This window comes from Amblyraja radiata, chromosome 2 (assembly GCF_010909765.2).
Source record: "Amblyraja radiata isolate CabotCenter1 chromosome 2, sAmbRad1.1.pri, whole genome shotgun sequence".
Classification (NCBI taxonomy): Eukaryota; Metazoa; Chordata; class Chondrichthyes; order Rajiformes; family Rajidae; genus Amblyraja; species Amblyraja radiata.
In genome coordinates, this window is record NC_045957.1 from 110,488,539 (window position 1) to 110,507,120 (window position 18,582).

At 41.8% G+C, this 18,582-nt stretch overlaps 1 protein-coding gene across 1 annotated transcript in view; it reads right to left on the reverse strand.

The window, feature by feature from the left end:
• Positions 1-16,884, reverse strand: part of anln (anillin actin binding protein) — a 75,091-nt gene extending 58,207 nt beyond the window's left edge. The window contains exons 1-3 of the mRNA XM_033013404.1: positions 16,595-16,884; positions 7,080-7,224; positions 3,468-3,782 (exon numbers count right to left, since the gene is read on the reverse strand). Coding sequence (XP_032869295.1) covers positions 3,468-3,782; positions 7,080-7,224; positions 16,595-16,612 — 478 coding nt within the window. The 5' untranslated portion in view covers positions 16,613-16,884. The remainder of the gene's footprint in view (positions 1-3,467; positions 3,783-7,079; positions 7,225-16,594) is intronic.
• Positions 16,885-18,582: the final 1,698 nt, after the last annotated feature.

Consider the following 18,582-nt stretch of genomic DNA (forward strand, 5'->3'; position numbering starts at 1 on the left):
CCTAGAAAACAGAAGTCTGGAGTAGACGAAGAGCGTGTCAGGTGTCTTGAACATAGGTAGGGAGGGATTTAACTGGGGAGTATAAGATGGAGTCGAGATATGTGGAAATAAGTTTGGTTGGACACGAACAGACAGAAACAATGGGTCTGCCAGGACAGTCAGGTTTGTGGATTTTGGAGAGAAGGTAAAATCGGGCCATGCGGGGCTGGGGAACGATGAGGTTGGAGGGCAGGGAGCCGGAGTTAATGAGGAAAGTGATGGTGCTAGAGATAGTGGCCTGGTGCTCGTCTGTGGGGTCATGGTACAAGGATAAGTAGGAGGTGTCTGAGAGTTGGCGCGTGGCCTCAGCCTTACAGCCTTGTCGGCAGGTTTGATCACCCAGTCTGGGCTATTGCAGAGTGGAGGGTTGTACGTTCGGGGGGGGGGGGGGGGGGGGAGAGGGGGGGGGGGAGAGGTTAGAGTGAGACAGGGGAGTGGAGAAGTTGAGGCGAATGATGTCCTGCCGGCAGTTTAAAGTAAAAAGGTCCAAAGCCGGTAGATGGCCATGAGGGGGAGTCCAAAAGGAGGGGGTCCATTGGAGACGGGAGAAGGAGTCATCACTGGGGGGCGAGGACTCCTTCCCATGGAAGAACGCTTTGATGCGGAGGCGACGGAAGAAGAGCTCCACATCGTGGCGGGCGCGGAACTCATTGAGGTGGGGACGGAGGGGAACAAAGGCGAGGCCTCTGCTGAGGACAGACCGTTCGGTATCAGAGAAGGGGAGGTCAGGGGGGGGATGGTGAACACACGGCAAGGATGGCGGTTGGAGCCGGAGGAAGGCAGGTGAGTGGACTGAGGTCGAGGCGATGTCTGGTGGGGCGGCAGTCCCCCTTCAGTTCAGGTGCAACCCATCACTTATACAGAACACGTTTGCACAGAAGAGATCCCAAAGGTAAAAAAAAAATCAGAATCCCCATCGCTTGCACCAACTCCTGAGCCTACTCATTCACCTGCCCCATCTTTCTGTTCCTAACCTCACTAGTACTGGTAGAAAACAAGATATTACTACCCTCGGGGTTCTTTATATTCTTCTGCCTAACTCCCTATATGGACTCCGCAGGACCTTATCCCTAATCCCACCCATGTCATTTGTGCCAAAGTGCAAATTTCAGTTACTCGACCTCCCTCAATGTTCTGCAGCTGCTCCGAGATATCCTGGACCCTGGGCGGCAACACATCCTGCAGTTTCATTCACTGCCACAGAATCTCCTCGTCTGTCCCTCTAATGAGTCTCCCATCACTATGGCTCTGACTTTTCCCTTCCGCACCATGCCGCAAAGATAGGCCAGACACCGCATTCCAGACCACGACTGCTCTCCCCTGACTGGTCATACCCCACAATAGCATCGCACATTTAAGATATACTGGCATTGGAAACAACCCAGAAGAGATTAATTCCTGGGAAGACAGGATTGTCCTGACATGGATGGCTAAAAATAAGTTACACCTAATTCATTGGAGTTTAGAAGAATGAGTCGCAATTTTATTGAGCGTAAAAGTCATGAAATTGCATGTCAAAGCACATGTTGAGATATTTCCCGTGTTGGGGCTTCAGTAACTATTCTTTATTTATTTTTTTTAAATCCACCTCACATTCTTGATTAGTTAAATGATGAGATTGTATCCGATTCATCTACAAATTTTCAAAGTAGCAAGCCTCCATTGTGTTAGTGTCCTGGTGACTACAAAACCATTAATTCTAAAATATATCATGAGATGTTACTCCATCTCTCACCTAACATGCAATAAAAAAGTTATATGTTATTAATTCTGGTTATATACAAACTGCCCATATTTTAAAACGCAACAACTACCCTCGGAGTGCTGTGTACTCAGCCACAAGGAGGAGACCATTGGATTGGAAATTGCAGAAGCAATTTGCCACTATTTCGTCTAGGCTTGGATTGTGGTGAGGGGTTGGATTGGCTGGGGGCTGGGCGCAGGCAAATGAGACGAGCTCAGAATACCAACTGGGTCTAATGGACAGGGTGGCCCAAAGGGCATGTTTCTGTTCTTTGACTCTACTTCAGAAGTTCAGCATTTGCACGAAAAGCTCATTGGGCCATTCATGTGTGTCAAGGCTACTTAAAGAACGCATGCTCTTGATTCCATTAACGCATGATCTGGACAAATAAGATCACGGGAAAATTAGGTAATTCTTGTTCCGTTCCAATGATAGGTCACTAACTTTGAATAAGAATGTTTAAACTAAGATAAAATTTCAACGGAATTACAATTTAAAAAAAATTTATAGTCATGTGATAGGAGTAGAATTAAGCCATTTGGCCCATCAAGTCTACTCCACCATTCAATCATGGCTAGACACAAAATGCTGGAGTAACAGCAGGACAGGCAACATCACTGGAGAGAAGAGGGCAGAAGCTTGCAGCCTTCACGTGGTCTGCCCTGTTTCGACGAATGCAATCAACCCGGCGTGCACAATCAAATAAGATCAACTAGAACAAGTAGTCCTACAAGTTTAGGCGGTGCACGGCATACGCACAAAGACTGGAGAGAAGGATCTCGACCCAAAACGTCAACCGTACCTTCTCTCCAGAGATGCTGTCTGTCCCGCTGAGTTACTCCAGCATTTTGTATCTACCTTCAATTTAAACCAGCATCTGCCCTTCTTTCATACACATTCAAATATGGCTGATCTATCTCTCCCTCCTTACCCCATTCTCCTGCCTTCTCCCCACAACCTCTGACACATGTGCTAATCAAAAATCTATCTCTGCCTTAAAAATATCCACTGATTTTGCCTCTACAGCCTTCTGTGGCAAAGAATTCCAGAGATTCACCTCCCTCTTACTAAAGAGGTTTCAGCTCTTATGTTCAGCTGTTGGCCATCCTGAACCTTAAATACATGACTATTGCCTAACTTCTTTCCTCCATTCTGCACATTCATGATTAGTTAAATTGTGCAGAAGGGTCTCAACCTGAAACGTTGCCCAATCCTTCTCTCCAGAGATGCTGCCTGTCCCGCCGAGTTACTCCTGCACTTTGTATCTACCTTCAGTATTAAACCAGCATCTGCAGTTCTTTCCTACACTTCCTTTCCTCCATGATGGGTAATATCTTCAGTTGCCAAGACCCAAGTTCTGAAGTGCATCCTTACATATTTCCACCTGTTTATCCTCATTTAAGGCACTCCTTAAAACCCAACACTTTGTCTAAGTTTTGTCAGTTCTATTATCCCTAGCCCTCATTTTTTTTTTTTAATGCCCCAGCGAGGCCTTTTGTGATGATTTACCTTACCAAAGGTGTTAAACAAATACAAGTAATTATTGTGACATTAAGATGGGAAAGGATAACTAATTCTAGTGTTATCGTGTTAAATATTTGAATAAAGCATTATTTTTTTTTAAAAAGCAAGAAATGTAAAACAATGAAATTGATCATCACATTCCAACACAATTAGAAAATACCTTCAGCGTCCCTTTGGCGTAACTGTTGTGCCAGCCTGTGCATCCGATTCTTCAGGGATGCAGGTGGGGTTGGATCTTGGATCACCTTCTGATCTTCCTGTTCCCTAATTAATTGTCTGGGTTGAGTTGAAGGTTGTGCAACAGAAGTAATCAAAGATGGAGATTGTTCAACACAATTGATCGCAGGTGGAGATCGTGCAACAGAATCAATCACAGGTGGAGATCGTGCAATGTTGTTTTCTATCTCTTGTATTGGTGTTTCCATTTTATCTGAACAACGTTTTTTGGATGGAGAAGGCTTGGTTGATATTTTTGCTAAATACAAAATAAATTTTGTTTAGTACAGGGGTGTCAAACTCAATTTAGTTCAGGGGCGGATTGGGCAAAATGAAACTTCATGCGGGCCGGATGAGTTGTGCACGCGCGGACATTAGTCAGCCAGCCCGAGGCCAAGGGGAGCTCAGCACCGCCATCTTGTCTGTCTGACAGCGGTTGCCGCGGGCAACCGTACCCCTTGGCAAACACGGGCCAATCACGGAGTGGATGACGGGAGCTACCCGCCGCCATCTTGACTCTTTAACGGCTGTTGCCCGGGGCAACCGTTCCCATGGCAACCGCAGGCCAATCACGGAGCGGTGGACGTGAGCACCCCTGCCGGCGCAGCAAGCAAGCAGGCCGCCCCACCCCTGGTTTAGTATGTCCGCAAAATGATACCCAAGTACAACATAAAATGCAAGTATAAATTACAATTAGAATGTCTTTGTATTCTAATTACTTTACCGATTGTCAGAGGCTAACTTTTTCAATTGTGTCCATCTTCCATTTCTCTCAAAGTCTTTTTAAGCCTCAAATCAATAATCCATTAAGGTGGAAAGTGCAAATTTGTTAATTTTATCACTCATATAATGCAGGACCACCTTGAACACAATTTTTATTTTATTTTGCAAAATAATTATGCATGTTAATGTAATAGCAATAAATAGTGGCAATAGCTTAACTTATATGTGCAGGCAAAAAGGATTAGTTTAATTTGATATCGTATTCAGCCCAGACATTGTCTGCTGAAGGGCCTGTCAAAGTCCGTTATTATTTATTAAAATCACCCACACCCAAAATCATTTTGACATGTTCTCCACATGTCATGCCCACCAAAGGATGAGGTTGCCTTTAAGTAATAAAATATTTTAAATATTGGCCCCCAAAAACTTGCCTATGTAACCACTTACTTTTCAAGTTTGCAAAATGTTCTAACCAAAGTAAACTATCCAGTTTCCATTTCCGTTCAACATTTCTTTTGTGCTACAATGCAATTTAAATCAGGAATATTACACGGTTCTGCCTCAATAAAGAACCACAGAGATGTAATCCTCACCTCTTACTCTTTGCTTTTGGCCACTGTTTCGGAAAATCAGTAAAAGCTGGCCTAATAATGGTTATGTCTATTGCATGCATTAGTTAACCTCTAAAGAATAAAACCTAAACTACTCAAAAGCACAAGTTCTATCATCTTTTTCTTTCTTTGTTTTAAATACTTCCACCTTATTGCCCCAGAATCTGTTGATCGAATGGAGAAAGATTTGCACTCTTCATATTCATATTTCAACCAGCACTACATGAGTGAATTGTGTTGACCCTACAACAACTGGCTAGGTATCAGGAGTAAAGGCACTTTTCATCAATATACCACCGCAGTATGTTATGGTTTATATTGTTAAATAAATGACAAATATTCCAGTCAGTTGGCGCTGAGCTCAATGCCAACAGTTCCAATTACAGCTGCGTAGGGATACAATAGGATACTTTGTTTAACCCAGAAACTCACTTAGAAGATTAAAGACCCAGCTGTATCGAGTTTCTGATGTCACAATTCCTTAACACAATTCCCAATCCAGCTTTTCACCCATTCTCTTGATTCCAGTATCAGTTTTCTCCACCTGCCATCCAGTTCTATGACCACAAATTTAACCTTGAACCCCACAATTTCAGCCTTGACTGTTCTTTTATGTGTCATTTAGACTTTGAAAAAACTATTTATGAAATTACATATTTTAAGGTTTATCACAGATCATTACAAAGGTAGTGCCTTCAAAGAGGTGAAGGCTGTTTCACAAAATGTCCCTCTCCATTCCAAATCCAGATTTGCTGCTTTTTAACCAAATGATTATTGTGCTGATAATCTTTATGTTGTCAACTGACATCAATTTGATTATGTAAAATACAACAGCAATAACATTGGTGTACAATGTAGTGTACTGGAAAGTGGATAATATGTTTCATTTCTTTAATGTGTCCATTGAGGTACATGTGTAGTGACCTCATACTGTAGTGAGCAGTACATCTGAAAAAGGGTTTAAATAAATAAAATATTTTAAATGTGCCTCCAGCCCCCATAATCCAAATGATTAATTTAACAATCAGTGAAAATGTCAAGCCTTCATTGAGCCATTCCCAATTATTGTGCAAGTGTAGAGGTTATTTAGGATGCAGAAAGTTGTAACCACTGCCCAAGTCCACCATCGGCTCTGACCTCCCCACCATTGAAGGGATCTATCGCAGTCGCTACCTCAAAAAAGCATCCAACATCATCAAGGATCCACACCATCCTGGCCACGCACTCATCTACCATCGGGCAGAAGGTACAGGAGCCTGAAATCTGTTACATCCAGGTTCAGGAACAGCTCCTTCCCCACAGCCATCAGGCTATTAAACTCACCAACAAACAGACTCTGAACTGTAACAGCCTATTGCACTTTATCTGCTTATTTATGTGTATATTGAACTGAACCGTTCGGTATTTTTGCTTACAACATTCTGTTGTGCTGCAGCAAGCAAGAATTTCATTGTCCTATCTGGGACACATGACAATAAACTCTCTTGACTTGACTTTCTTTGTTAAATTGATATACTTTGTGATTTCAAGGCTACTTAAAAAATCCCCCCTAAAAAAAGTATATTTGAAAAATCTTCCCTAATCAGTGGAACTCATGCCAAACCATGTATGTGCCCAATCTTCTGCCCAGATCTTTATCCCATTGAAACAAATCTTGAACCAATGATAAAGATCACAAATGCGTGAAATGCATTTTGGGGGTTGGAGGGGGGGTGTTTCATGGTAAGTGATTACCATTTAAAATCTTCAAACACTTTGCACAATTCTAGCAATATCTTCTGCATTGGACTGTTTATGATCATAAAAAAGTAAAAATTCAATAAAATAGTTGATCCTTTAACCCATTTGCTTTAATCCTATCATACACCACTTCCCTGGACATCTTGAATCCATGCTTAATTTGAATTTCTTAATTCTGAGGGCACATCACATACATTTAGTACTATGAATCAGAAAATAATAAACTAGATGAAGCTAAACCATTAAAATAATTTCAGTCAATTGTAAGTAGTTGTAATATAACAGAGCACCTTCATATTTTGTGATTAATGTTTTACAGTTATACCAGTCAAGAAAATACAAAGTCCCTTTAAACAGGACACTGAGTACATCAAGTGAAACTACTATTACTTCTTCAGAACAGAAGGAAGACCGTTACAATTCATAGAAAGCCTGCAGAACTTCTTTCCTCAAAATCAAATACAATTGAAGGAAGCTCCTACCTTCCTCAGTGACTTCCAATGGCTGGTTGCTAGCTTCAGACAAAGGTTCCCTGGATCTTTTTCCAACTGGCCGAGTTTTTGTGGTCCTCTCAGCCATTTTCTTCTGCAGATTCTCTCGACGAGCACGGGTTCGTTCAAGAAGTTTCTAGAATAGGTAACAATTCAGTGTATTGTCCACAGCCTCATAAAATCAGATTACATTATACTATCATTACACAAATTGCATTACTTCATCCAAATAAAACAATAAGCAAATCACATTACTTCATTCAATTGAAACAATAAGCTTTTATTTTGTTTTAAACAGACAAGCAGATCACAGAAATAGTCCTCGTACATCAGGAATCACATATAGAACCACTATGAGGAATCAGGCCATATTTCCTCTTAGCTGGATTAGAATTGGTACATTTTGCAAGTTCACTGTTATACTAACGTTACATAGTGCAAAGTGCATAATCTAAAGTTTAAACAAATGTGTTCACTCAGTAGTTTCTTACCATCATAAAGGCTTCCAATATCTCAATTAAGGCTATCACTAGATTAATAGCTTTCTATGGAAAGGCAAGAAAACTATAGGACCATACTTTAAACTTGTGATCTAACAAAAAACAGTGTCAATGAAATTAGTTGAAAACACATCTAATAATCTACAAAAGACACACAAAAAGCTGGAGTAACTCTGTGACGTTTCGGGTCGAGACCCTTCATCATATCTACAAAACTTAGTTTTCCCCTAGGAGGGAAGAGGATAATTAAACATTCTTGCTTATTTGTCTCAGTATCGGATGGCATCACAGCTCAGTTTGGGAACAGCTCTGGTCAAGACGGCATGAAATTGCAGAGTTGTGGATGCCGCCCAGTCCATCAAACAGACCAAACTCTGCCCTCCATCAACCCCTCATGCCACCATGAGAAAGCAGCCAGCATAATAACTAGACCCTTTGCATCTGGGTCATTCCCACTTCTTTCCCACTTCTTTCATGGTTATGCAAGCCAGCGATGTGGAATGGGAGGCGCTGTTCCTCCAATGAGTGTATTCTCACTCTGGCAATGGAAGAGGACCCGGACAGAAAGGACTGTATTGGTATGGGAAAAGGAGATCCAGTTGGTCTTGGTGAGCAACTGTTCGGCAAAACAGTTTTTGCCTAGTCTACACTTAGTAGCACCAATGTAGAGGAGGCCACATTGTGAGAACAAATGCATAGACAAAGTTTGAGGTGGTGCATGTGAACCTGTCTCACCTGGAAGGGCTGCTGCAGTCCCTGGATGTAGGTGAGGGAGTAGGTGTAGGGACAGGTGTTAAACCTGCTGTAGTTGAAGAGGAAAGTACCTGGGGTTGAGGCAGTTTGGGTGGAAAGGGATGAGTGAACAAAGGAGTAGTGGAGGGAGTGGTCTCTCCGGAAAGCTGAAAGAGTTTGGGATGGGAAGATGGGATGCGGCGAGATCATATTGAAGGTCACGAAAATGTTAGAGAACGACGTGGGGGGGGAGGGAGATGGGGAAAGAAGAGCAAGAACACATGCAAGACACAGGAGACATGGACGACTGATCCATACAGGTGGGGAGCCACGTTTACAGAAAGAGGACATCTTGGATGTTCAGGAGTGGAAAGCCTCATCATCAGGCTCAAAGACCAGGGCATATTTGGGACAAAGCAGTAGTCTGTGCATGAAGTCAGAGGAAACAGTCAAAATCTTAAATGAATGCTTCAGATTTCTATGCGCTAAAGAAAGGGACTCGTACCTGTATCTGCATTCAGGAGGGGGACAGTGAAATTCTATAACAAATTGTCATGAAAAGGAGATTCAAGTATATTAGTTGATTTAAGGGTGAATAAATCCCTATGGCTGATGAAATACACATGTGACTAGTCGGCTAAGTTTTACAATAAGCATTTGAGTTTTGGGAGGGATTTCAGGAAAGAAAATTCAGTTGGAGTGTAGTCAAAAGCTGGCACTCACTGCTTGTGTTGAGCAGGCTAGTTAAGTAACATTTGGATGAGCACTTGTCAATATTTATGCATGGAAAGCTCTGGGCGGTGCTGGGAAATGGGATCAGGAAAGGCAGGCATTGTTTAGCACAAATATTTTAGACTGAATGACCTTTTTCTGTGGCAAATGGCTCTGTGGCATTTAGAACTGTATATATCAGTATTTAGGCTTAACTGCATCAATCTACCATTGTGCCATATTTGTATTTATCTAGTGCTTCTGTTCATAATCACTCTCCATGTAAAGAAGTTTCACAAATTATTGTAAGGGCGGTTATTAATAAATCAAATGTTTATGATGGCGTTTGAAGTACCCCAAGTAGACATGAGTATATTTATATAAAACCTAATCTGACAACTAAAATAAATTTCAATTTCAAGCACTGTTATAATTTGGCAAATGCAATTTTCCAATGGATTGCTCATAATCAGTTACATTCACAACATTTCACTTTGTCGAAACACATACCTGGTCTGTTAGCATGCACTACACCAGAATATATTTTGTTGAAACAGCTGGATCTCATTCAAGAATGTCCAGTTCAGCATGTGACTAAAAATTCAAATTCTATTGGAGCAAACAGCACGATGATTCACAATTTCAAAGACATTGAGTGGTTCACAAAATTTAAATATTTTTGGCTACAGCAGCATTTTCCATTCCCTCAAAGACCCAAGCTATACAGTGAACATTCACAATCATTTCATTCAAAGCACCGTCGTGAAATTGAAAACGCCTCGAATCAAATTATATATTACTTACTCTTCAAATCAAAAGTTGGAACACAAAAAGGAAAGAGGAAATATACCCTGCAGAATTGTACCGCTCAGTGAAGTGTACTTTGCAAACAGTATTACTCAGTTTTAAATGTTACTGAGTTCTGAGCAAACAAAACTAATTAATAATGACCGGATGGATGTCGCCATGGATGTGGCCTCATCCTATCGGAGATATTCCTTTTGTTCTTTTTAGCCCTCCCACACATTCTCTGCAACCTTAAATGAGTTTTTTTCTCTTTCCTAGTTCCAATGAAGTGCACTGAACTCACGAATGTTATTGGTTTCTCTTTTCAGAAATGCTGCTTGACATGCTCAGCGTTTCCAGAATTTTCTGTTTCTATTGCAATTTCCAGCATCTAGTTTTCTGATTTTTTGGACTGTGACCAGGACTCACTTGTTAACACTATCTTCAGAGAGGATGAATGATAGATTAGTATCTTTAAGAAATATTGTTTTTTATAACTTTATCACATACCAAATACTCATTTTCTGTGAAGTGCCAACAATCATTTTGATTGATAGAATGGGAAGAGCCATATTGATCACAATATTACACTTTGCAGTCAAAGGTTTGAAATATCAGAGGGCAGAACAGAATCGGAGAGGGGTGGGGAGGGGGGGAGAAAACTGTCACCTTTCAAACTCCTTTATCTTCAGTCAGTTCTCAATTGAACAAAAAGTATCAAGTAAAATACAATTTTGCCCAAATGTCATTGTTAGAATCTGTATTTTATTAATTCTAATATATTATTTGCTTGCATGCAATTAATATTTTGAGGACTTTTATGGTGGAAGGTTAGTACAGTATATACAAAGATCCATACTATATTTGAAAGATGTATTTTCTAGATTAGTTTCTGTATGTTGAAAGCATCTTGAGCTATGGTAGAGGCACATTATTTATTCCGGGGTGAAAAATTAACAGGTTAAAAATGTTAATACAATAATAATTTTCCTGATAGCAATGGTACTGACACAATACATGTAGAAAGTGACAGCAAAATCAATAATCATGGGTAAACAGAAAATGCTGGAGTAACTCAGATCAGGCAGCAGCTCTCTGGAGAAAATGGATAGGTGACGAATTATGTTGGGACTTTTCTTCAGACATCCCAACAGAAATGTCACCTATCCATTTTCTCCAGAAATGCTGCCCGAGTTACTCCAGCATTTTGTGTCTATATTTGGTATAAACTAGAACCTGCAGTTCATTTTATTACAACAATCATGTGTAACTCACACTAAGCTTCCTCAATTTTAATATTAACCGTTGATTGAGTTTCCCTTTATTCTACACATGATACAAGAATAGTAAAAATGGTTCAAGATGGAAAATTTGGAATTGTCTTAAATCAGTAATAAAACAAATTTATTAACTTAAAATTACATTCTTAATAGATATTATGCTATCATTCATCCTCTCTAAAGACAGTGGGTGCTGGTCACAGTCTATTTCCTAAAAATCAGAAACTGGTCGATGTCACCTTGCAATATTTCAATTTGATCAGACGATCTATTATGCTTCACAGTTAACCATTATTGCAGAGATGGTTAGCATCTGTAGTTATTTATGCAAACTTGACAGATTTGAAGAAAAGCAGCTATAGATGATAATTTAACAGACTTGACCCATCTGTGGCAATTCCATTGTCCAGTTATGGACCTTATAGTTTCCCTAACAATGACTTTGAAGTTTGCATTATCCAAGATGACAATCTGACTTTGGTTCCTTCCTTACTGTTAAACTGCAACCATACACTTTACTGGACACTAGCCTTACAACAGTAGATAAAGATAGCAACTGGTGGGAAACCAAATTTTTTGTAAGCATCATCATAAACGCAAATACTATTGCACAAAAGTTAACCACACACATTAAATATAAATGTAACCTTATAATTTAAAGCAACAAAAGACTTGGTATATTTTTTCCTTGTCATTTGTGCAATAACACTGGTCAGAATCTCTATTCTGAAAATTACTAGTATCTTTTTCAAACCTACATGGAGATTGTGTGTTATTTTTAATTGTTATGGATATCATACTCCCAACCCCAACTTTGTGATATCGCTGACATGACAACCAAACTAATAAGCGACTGTATGTCTACAATACGAGTACATCAGTAAGTTTGCCAGTTAGATAGTGTATGCAATTATGCTTCAAAAGCATTCCCTCATCCCACCTCCTTCCCCTGGTACACCTTATGGACTAATCTTAAAACAGACACTGGACATAACTGAAATTTCAAATTAAACCCAACCAATTGCGCTTCTCTCCATGTAATGAAACAGGACTCAATTTCATTTTGACTGCTGAGTCATTATATTGCCAGATGTTCTTGAACTCAGTAAAAATGTGCATCACCACCAACTCCCCTCCTTTCCAAGTACATATTCTCTATTAAGAATAAAATATATAATAACAATATTAAATTAAAAATGCGCTCCAACACTTCTTAATTACTAAATTCAATTAATTCCAATTGAAAAATAACACTGACCATTTATTCCTTAATGAAGTACTGGATAGAGGCGACGCAATGCTGCTGCCTCATACTCCAGTTTTCATCCTGACTCTGGGTGCTGTCTTGCACTTTGCACCTTCTCTCTGTGACACATGGGTTTATTGCCACATCACAAAGAGGTGTCAGCAAGTTAATTGGTTACTGTAAATTTTCTGTAGTTTAATGACAAAAAAATAAGGGGAGTTGCTGCACATGTGCCAGGATAAATTGTAGGATACAGGGAATTCAGGGGAGAACTAATTGGATTGCTCCCCTGGGGGACAGCATGGACACAAAAGCCTCCTACTGTGTCATAAAATGAGACTGGGGGCTAAAATCAAATGATCTCTATGAACAGCGCAGCTAAAGAAAACAATGTATTTTTCTCTGGAAAACATGGATAGATTTTATCCGAAGATAGACACAAAAAGCTCGAGTAACACAGCAGGACAGGCAACATCTCTGGAGAGAAGGAACGGGCGACTTTTCGTGTTAAGACACTTCTTCTAGACCCGAAATGTCACCCATTCCTTCTCGCCAGAGATGCTGCTTGTCCTGCTGAGCTACTCCAGCTTTTTGTGTCTATCTTCGGTTTAAACCAGCATCTGCAGTTCCTTCTTCTTACACTTATCCATTGGTCTCCAGAGATGCTGCCTGACCGCTATTACTGCAGCACTGTATACTTTTTATAAAGCAGTAAATGCAGTTCCTCGTTTCTCCATTGTATTCATGGCACATCCAACTTGTTCAATAATTTTTTTTAGCAGTTTATATAAAAGACACAAAAATAAATGTTAAAAATCCGAATGGAGTGCAGAAAGTGCTAGAAACTGTCATGTATGTCACCATCAATAAAGACAGTAAACAAATGATGTTTACCTCTGGGTACAAACCCAAAACTACTTAACTGTCATTTCAATTTACAGAAACTGGACAAATCTCTCCACAACCTGAAGCAATGCTACATTCCCACATGAAGATGTCCTGCCGTTTATGGTAGACCATCATAGATACCTGTGACAACTGTGCTTACCATCACTTTTGGCATCCACAGAATTAAATTCTATTGAACAATATATCCCGCACTAGATAAAAGATAATTGACCCTGAAGACCACTGCATTAACAGCAAGTAATCTCAAAGTCTGTCCAATAATCGCCATATTATGCTCATTTGATCCCTGTTTAGGGAAAGATCTGAATGTAGGAATAATGGAATCTTGCCCCCGAATTTAGGCGAGGGACTTCATTGTGCGACGTTAGGGGAATCTATTCCCCGATTATTTTAAATGAATAATGGGATATGATGGATGGGGTGTTATTTAGTAAAATTACTAAAACGAGGACCGGGGCTAATTAAGTTGGATTAAAGGGATTTCATTCTTGTAGTCGGGGTCCGTCATTCTGCAATGACTAAAGGACCCTAATACTTGACATTTGTCCTGCATGACAAGGGCTGTTAGATCGTGTGGGGGGGGAGAACCAAAGTGCCGGAGTAATCCAGTGTCTGGCTGCATCGCCGGAGGAGATGGATATGCGACGTGCCATGCCTGTTCGTTCACAATATTGGGAGAACCTGCGCATTTTCCATCCCTTTTATACAGCTAACTAGTACCTCAGCGTTCACGCCAATCCAAGTGCCCCGTGCCCCAACCGATTTAGAAAGGTTCAGCGCCACTGCTGCCAAGAATCTCCACAGAAAGGTAAAAAAAGACAGAGTAACACAGCAGGACAGGCAGTATCTCTGGAGAACATGGATAGATGATGGGTCCATTGGTCTCCAAATATGCTGCCTGACCCACTGTTACTCCAGCTGCCGTGCCCTAGTTTCCTTCGCAAAAGTAAAATAAAAAAGTACTTATGTAACAAGTTGCTGGGGTCAGAATGTATTTCTGGAGCCGGTGGAGTCAGATTCAATGGGAACGATTAACCTTTGCACGGACACGATTTGTGAGAACTTGTGCATTTCCCATCCCTTTTATCCAGCATACTAGTACCCCAGCCCTGTGCCCAAATCGATTTAGGAAGGTTCAGTGCCACTGCTGCCAAGAACCTCCGCTTAAGGGAAATAAAAAAATACTTTATGCAGAAAGGTGCCAGGGTCAGAATATATTTCTAGAGCTGGCAATGGAGCCAGATTCAATGGGACCGATTAAGCTTTGCACAGTCACAGTTTAAGAGAACTTGTGCATTTCTCATCCTGCTAACTAGTATGATGACAGCAGTCCATTTGGCTTACCCTGCCTCGGTGAAGGGGTCGCTATCACAAATAAATTTTAATAAAACTTTATGCAGCAAGGTGCTGGGGTCAGAATGTTTTTCTACAGCAGGCGGTAGAGCCAGATTTAATGGGAGCAATAGACACAAAATGTTGGCGGAATTCAGCGGGACAGGCAGCATCGCTGGAGAGAAGGAATGGGTGACGTTTTGGATCAAGACCCTTCTTCAGACTGAGAGCCAGGGGAAAGGGAAACGAAAGATATAGAGCAAATGAACGAAAGATATGTAAAAAAATTAACGATGATAAAGGAAACGGTTAGTTTCATCGGGAGGAGGAGCCATCTTGGGGAACGGCTGCTAACCAGCAGCCGTCCGTTTAATCCATTTTTCCCCCCAGTTTTTTAGTAAGTCTTGTTTTTCGTTTGTAGGAGAAATGGACTTCTTAATGTGGGGGGAAGGAGGTAATCTTACTTCTGGGTCCCTACCTAGTCGGTGAGGCAGCTTTTTCTCCGGGCTGCCCGTCGACCCGTCCTCGTGGCCTACCAGCGGGCTTGGAGCGCCGTTTCCTGGCGGGGACCGCCCAGCACCTCGGCTTCGTTGGCGGCACAGTGCTGGAGCGCTATCGTGGAGCGGAGCGGGCGATGCCTTGCCTGGGTCGCCGCGCTGGATCGACGCGCTAGAGCTCCGGTGAGCTGTGACCGCCGTGTTCAACACCTCCGGGCGGAGCGGGCGGCGCCGACTTCAACATCGGGAGCCTGGGAGCTCCAACCCGGTGCGTCCCTGTCCGCTTCGGAAGCCGATAATCCCCTGCTAGGAAGCGGCCGTTCTAGGTGGCCCAGCCACTGTGAGGACTCTCCCGACGCCGGGGCAACTCCACCCGGCCAGAACGGCCAGGAACATCGGGCCTCCGTAGAGGCAATAGCGGTGCCCTCAATAGGCCTGACTTTTGGGAGAACTGGGGTTGGGGACTGGATTCGGTGCCTTTTGTATGTATGATTTTTTTGTATGTAGTTACTATGTTAGTCTGTGTCCAAGATGGCTGTCGGAAGGGAGAGTGGACGCTGGCGCGCTTTAGCTGCCGCTGCTCTCTCTTCACATTGTGTTTTTTGATTTTGTGTCTTTGGAGCGATTTCTACCTTTAATTTGTATATTGATGATGTCCTTATTATTTATTTTTCTCCGACTATGTTTTTTTCTCTTCTGTTAATCTTTGTAAGGTGTCCTTGAGATTTGAAAGGCGCCCGAAAATAAAATTTATTATTATTATTATTAGTTGTGATAACAAGTCAGGTGATAACATAAAATAACGATGATAAAGGAAACGGCCCATTGTTAGCCGTGACAACAAGTTATACAGACAATGTAACTCACCAGGAAGACAGTGGGACTAGTACAGCGACTAGGGTGGGGAGTGGCAGAGAGAGGAGCAGAGAGAGAGGCAGAGAGAGCAGCAGAGAGACAGACAGAGAGACAGACAGAGAGACAGACAGAGAGCAGCAGAGGCAGAGAGAGAGGCAGAGAGAGAGAGAGGCAGAGACAGAGAGAGCAACAGAGAGAGGCAGACCGACAGAGAGACAGAGAGCAGCAGCAGAGAGAGAGGCAGAGACAGAGAGAGAGACAGAGAGAGAGGCAGAGAGAGAGGCAGAGACAGCAGCAGAGAGAGAGGCAGAGACAGAGAGAGAGAGGCAGAGGCAGAGAGAGAGGCGCAGAGACAGAGAGAGAGGCAGAGACAGAGAGAGAGGCAGAGACAGAGAGAGCAGCAGAGAGAGAGACAGAGCAGCAGAGACAGGAATGCAACGGTCACTGGAAGATATCAATGGCAGCGATTAAGTTTTGCACGGTGGCAACGCTGCATTTCGCTCGCCGCTCGGTGAGGGGAGGTCGATATCGCAAAAGTGAAAATAAAAAAATACTTTATGCAACACGACATGCTGGAGTCAGAGTGCATTCCTAGAACCGGCGGTGAAGCCAGATTCAAAGGGAGCCAGATTAAGTTTTGTAATTCCGCTCGCCCTACCTCGGTGAAGGGGTCCATGGTGCGGGTGTGGTGGCGCCCAGCTGCTCTGGGTCGATGGGTCGCTCCGACTCTTCCCGCGCGCCTGTTGCTGTTCCTGTTGTTGCTGTAGAGCTGCCTCGAGCCGCCGCTCCCACCGTTCAAAATTTGAAATTACGCGCCGCCGAAGGGGCCAACCGCCAATCGCCAGCCCGGAGGGGGGAGGGGAAGCAAACGGTCCGCCCGGACCACACCCGCGCCAATCGGCAGCACGCGGCGCCGCCCTGCTCCCTGACAGACTACACCCGTGTACTATCATGCAGCCGCTTCACGATGGGGGACGGGCGGGCGGAGGCGGGCCTCAGTCTTTTTTATTTTCGCCCCAACTGTTATTGACTCCAAAGATCTTTGATTGACCCTGTACGACTATAAATGGGAACGTTTTGCAGGAGATTCACTGCGAAGCCACAACATTCAAGCCAGCCGAAAGGAGCTACTTTATCAGAGCAACGCAGCGCGCCTTCCCCTCCTTATGTAGCAATGTTACAAAATTTTGAGATTTAAAAAATCAAGTCTGTAATTTATCCCATCAGATAAAGCATAAAAATAAGTTTATTTTGACACCTCATTCATTTTCATATCTCAAGCATTTAAAAAGTTATAGCCATTTTCATACTCGGAAATTAGCATCTTGTTCCCTATTGATTTTCTATGGACATAACAAAAAAGCTGTGATCGTGTGCAGTCAAAAGCCCATAACCTTCTTAAAAATTAAGAGAACTGAATGAAATTTTCAGTTATCGTAGATTGAAGCATTCTGAAACAAATATAAAATAATCTTACTTGGATGACCTGAAATTAAAGCATATAATTAGTTAGTTACCCAAGTGTAGCTAATTTCAAACTTCAATTACTATATCTAAACATCTATCCATTTCTTAATAAATGATTAACATTTTTAAATAGCCTAAGTGTCCAAATAATATTCATAAATAATTCACAATAAAACGTGATTTTAAAATCTCATTTACATTAATTTATAGGCCAAATGGAAGGAATTTAGTGTTCAATGCTGTAAATTAAAGTCCATTTAAATCAGCTTTCTAGTGGGATCCTGTGAACGCGCTGGTTTAGAACGTTCACATTGCGCTAGATTTGTGCCCTCAAATGCCCAGAAAAATACTGCGGGATATAATGGGCCCAAAATGAGCTACTCGCAATATTAAACTTTGTATAAAGGGATCTTAAGAAGCCCTTTTTAATGTAAAAATAAGCAGCATACCTTCTATTATTTGCTCTATGCGACCCTGACAGCTGCCGGTGGTCGCGGGTTTAGAGATTGATTTTTAAACTACTATAACTATTATACGAGGCCTTTAAAACTAATAATAGCTTTTGCGACGGGGTCTTCCAGCGATTTTTCGTTAATAATTAACTAGGCTGAACATCTTCGATTTGAACAGCCTAGAGAAAATCGCGTTTTAAACCCGCCCCCCTCTAAACGGCGCCAAAATCGCGCACACCCGCAGCGACAGATTTTCAGCGACGCTTCAGGTAGGCTTTGCAACATACCTATCTTATGTCCATAACATGGCAAATTATATTTTCCTCAGGAAAATAACGACCTTTGATTTGATTTGATTTGTTTATTTGTTCCGAACAAGTAAAGACATAAATAGGAATAAATAACAACAACAAAATCGAAATAGTCAAACAATTGGACATTCCAGGCAATATTTGCAAAGCAATGAAAAGCATAAAGCAAAATTTAAATGTCCAACACTTTTTCTTTACAAGCTCGAAAAGGAGTGAGAAGAAGAATAACTTATTTAATCTCACCCCTTCTCCCTAAACCCTTCTTCCATATGTAATAATTAAACCTTTCGATAGCTGCTATTGAATTCGGCTCTATAAATAGATTTTAGACAACCAACGCCTTTTTTGCATAAATCTCCCCTTCCTTATATTTGCTAATTAACGGTTTTCCATTCCTGGAGGTACACAAAAATGCT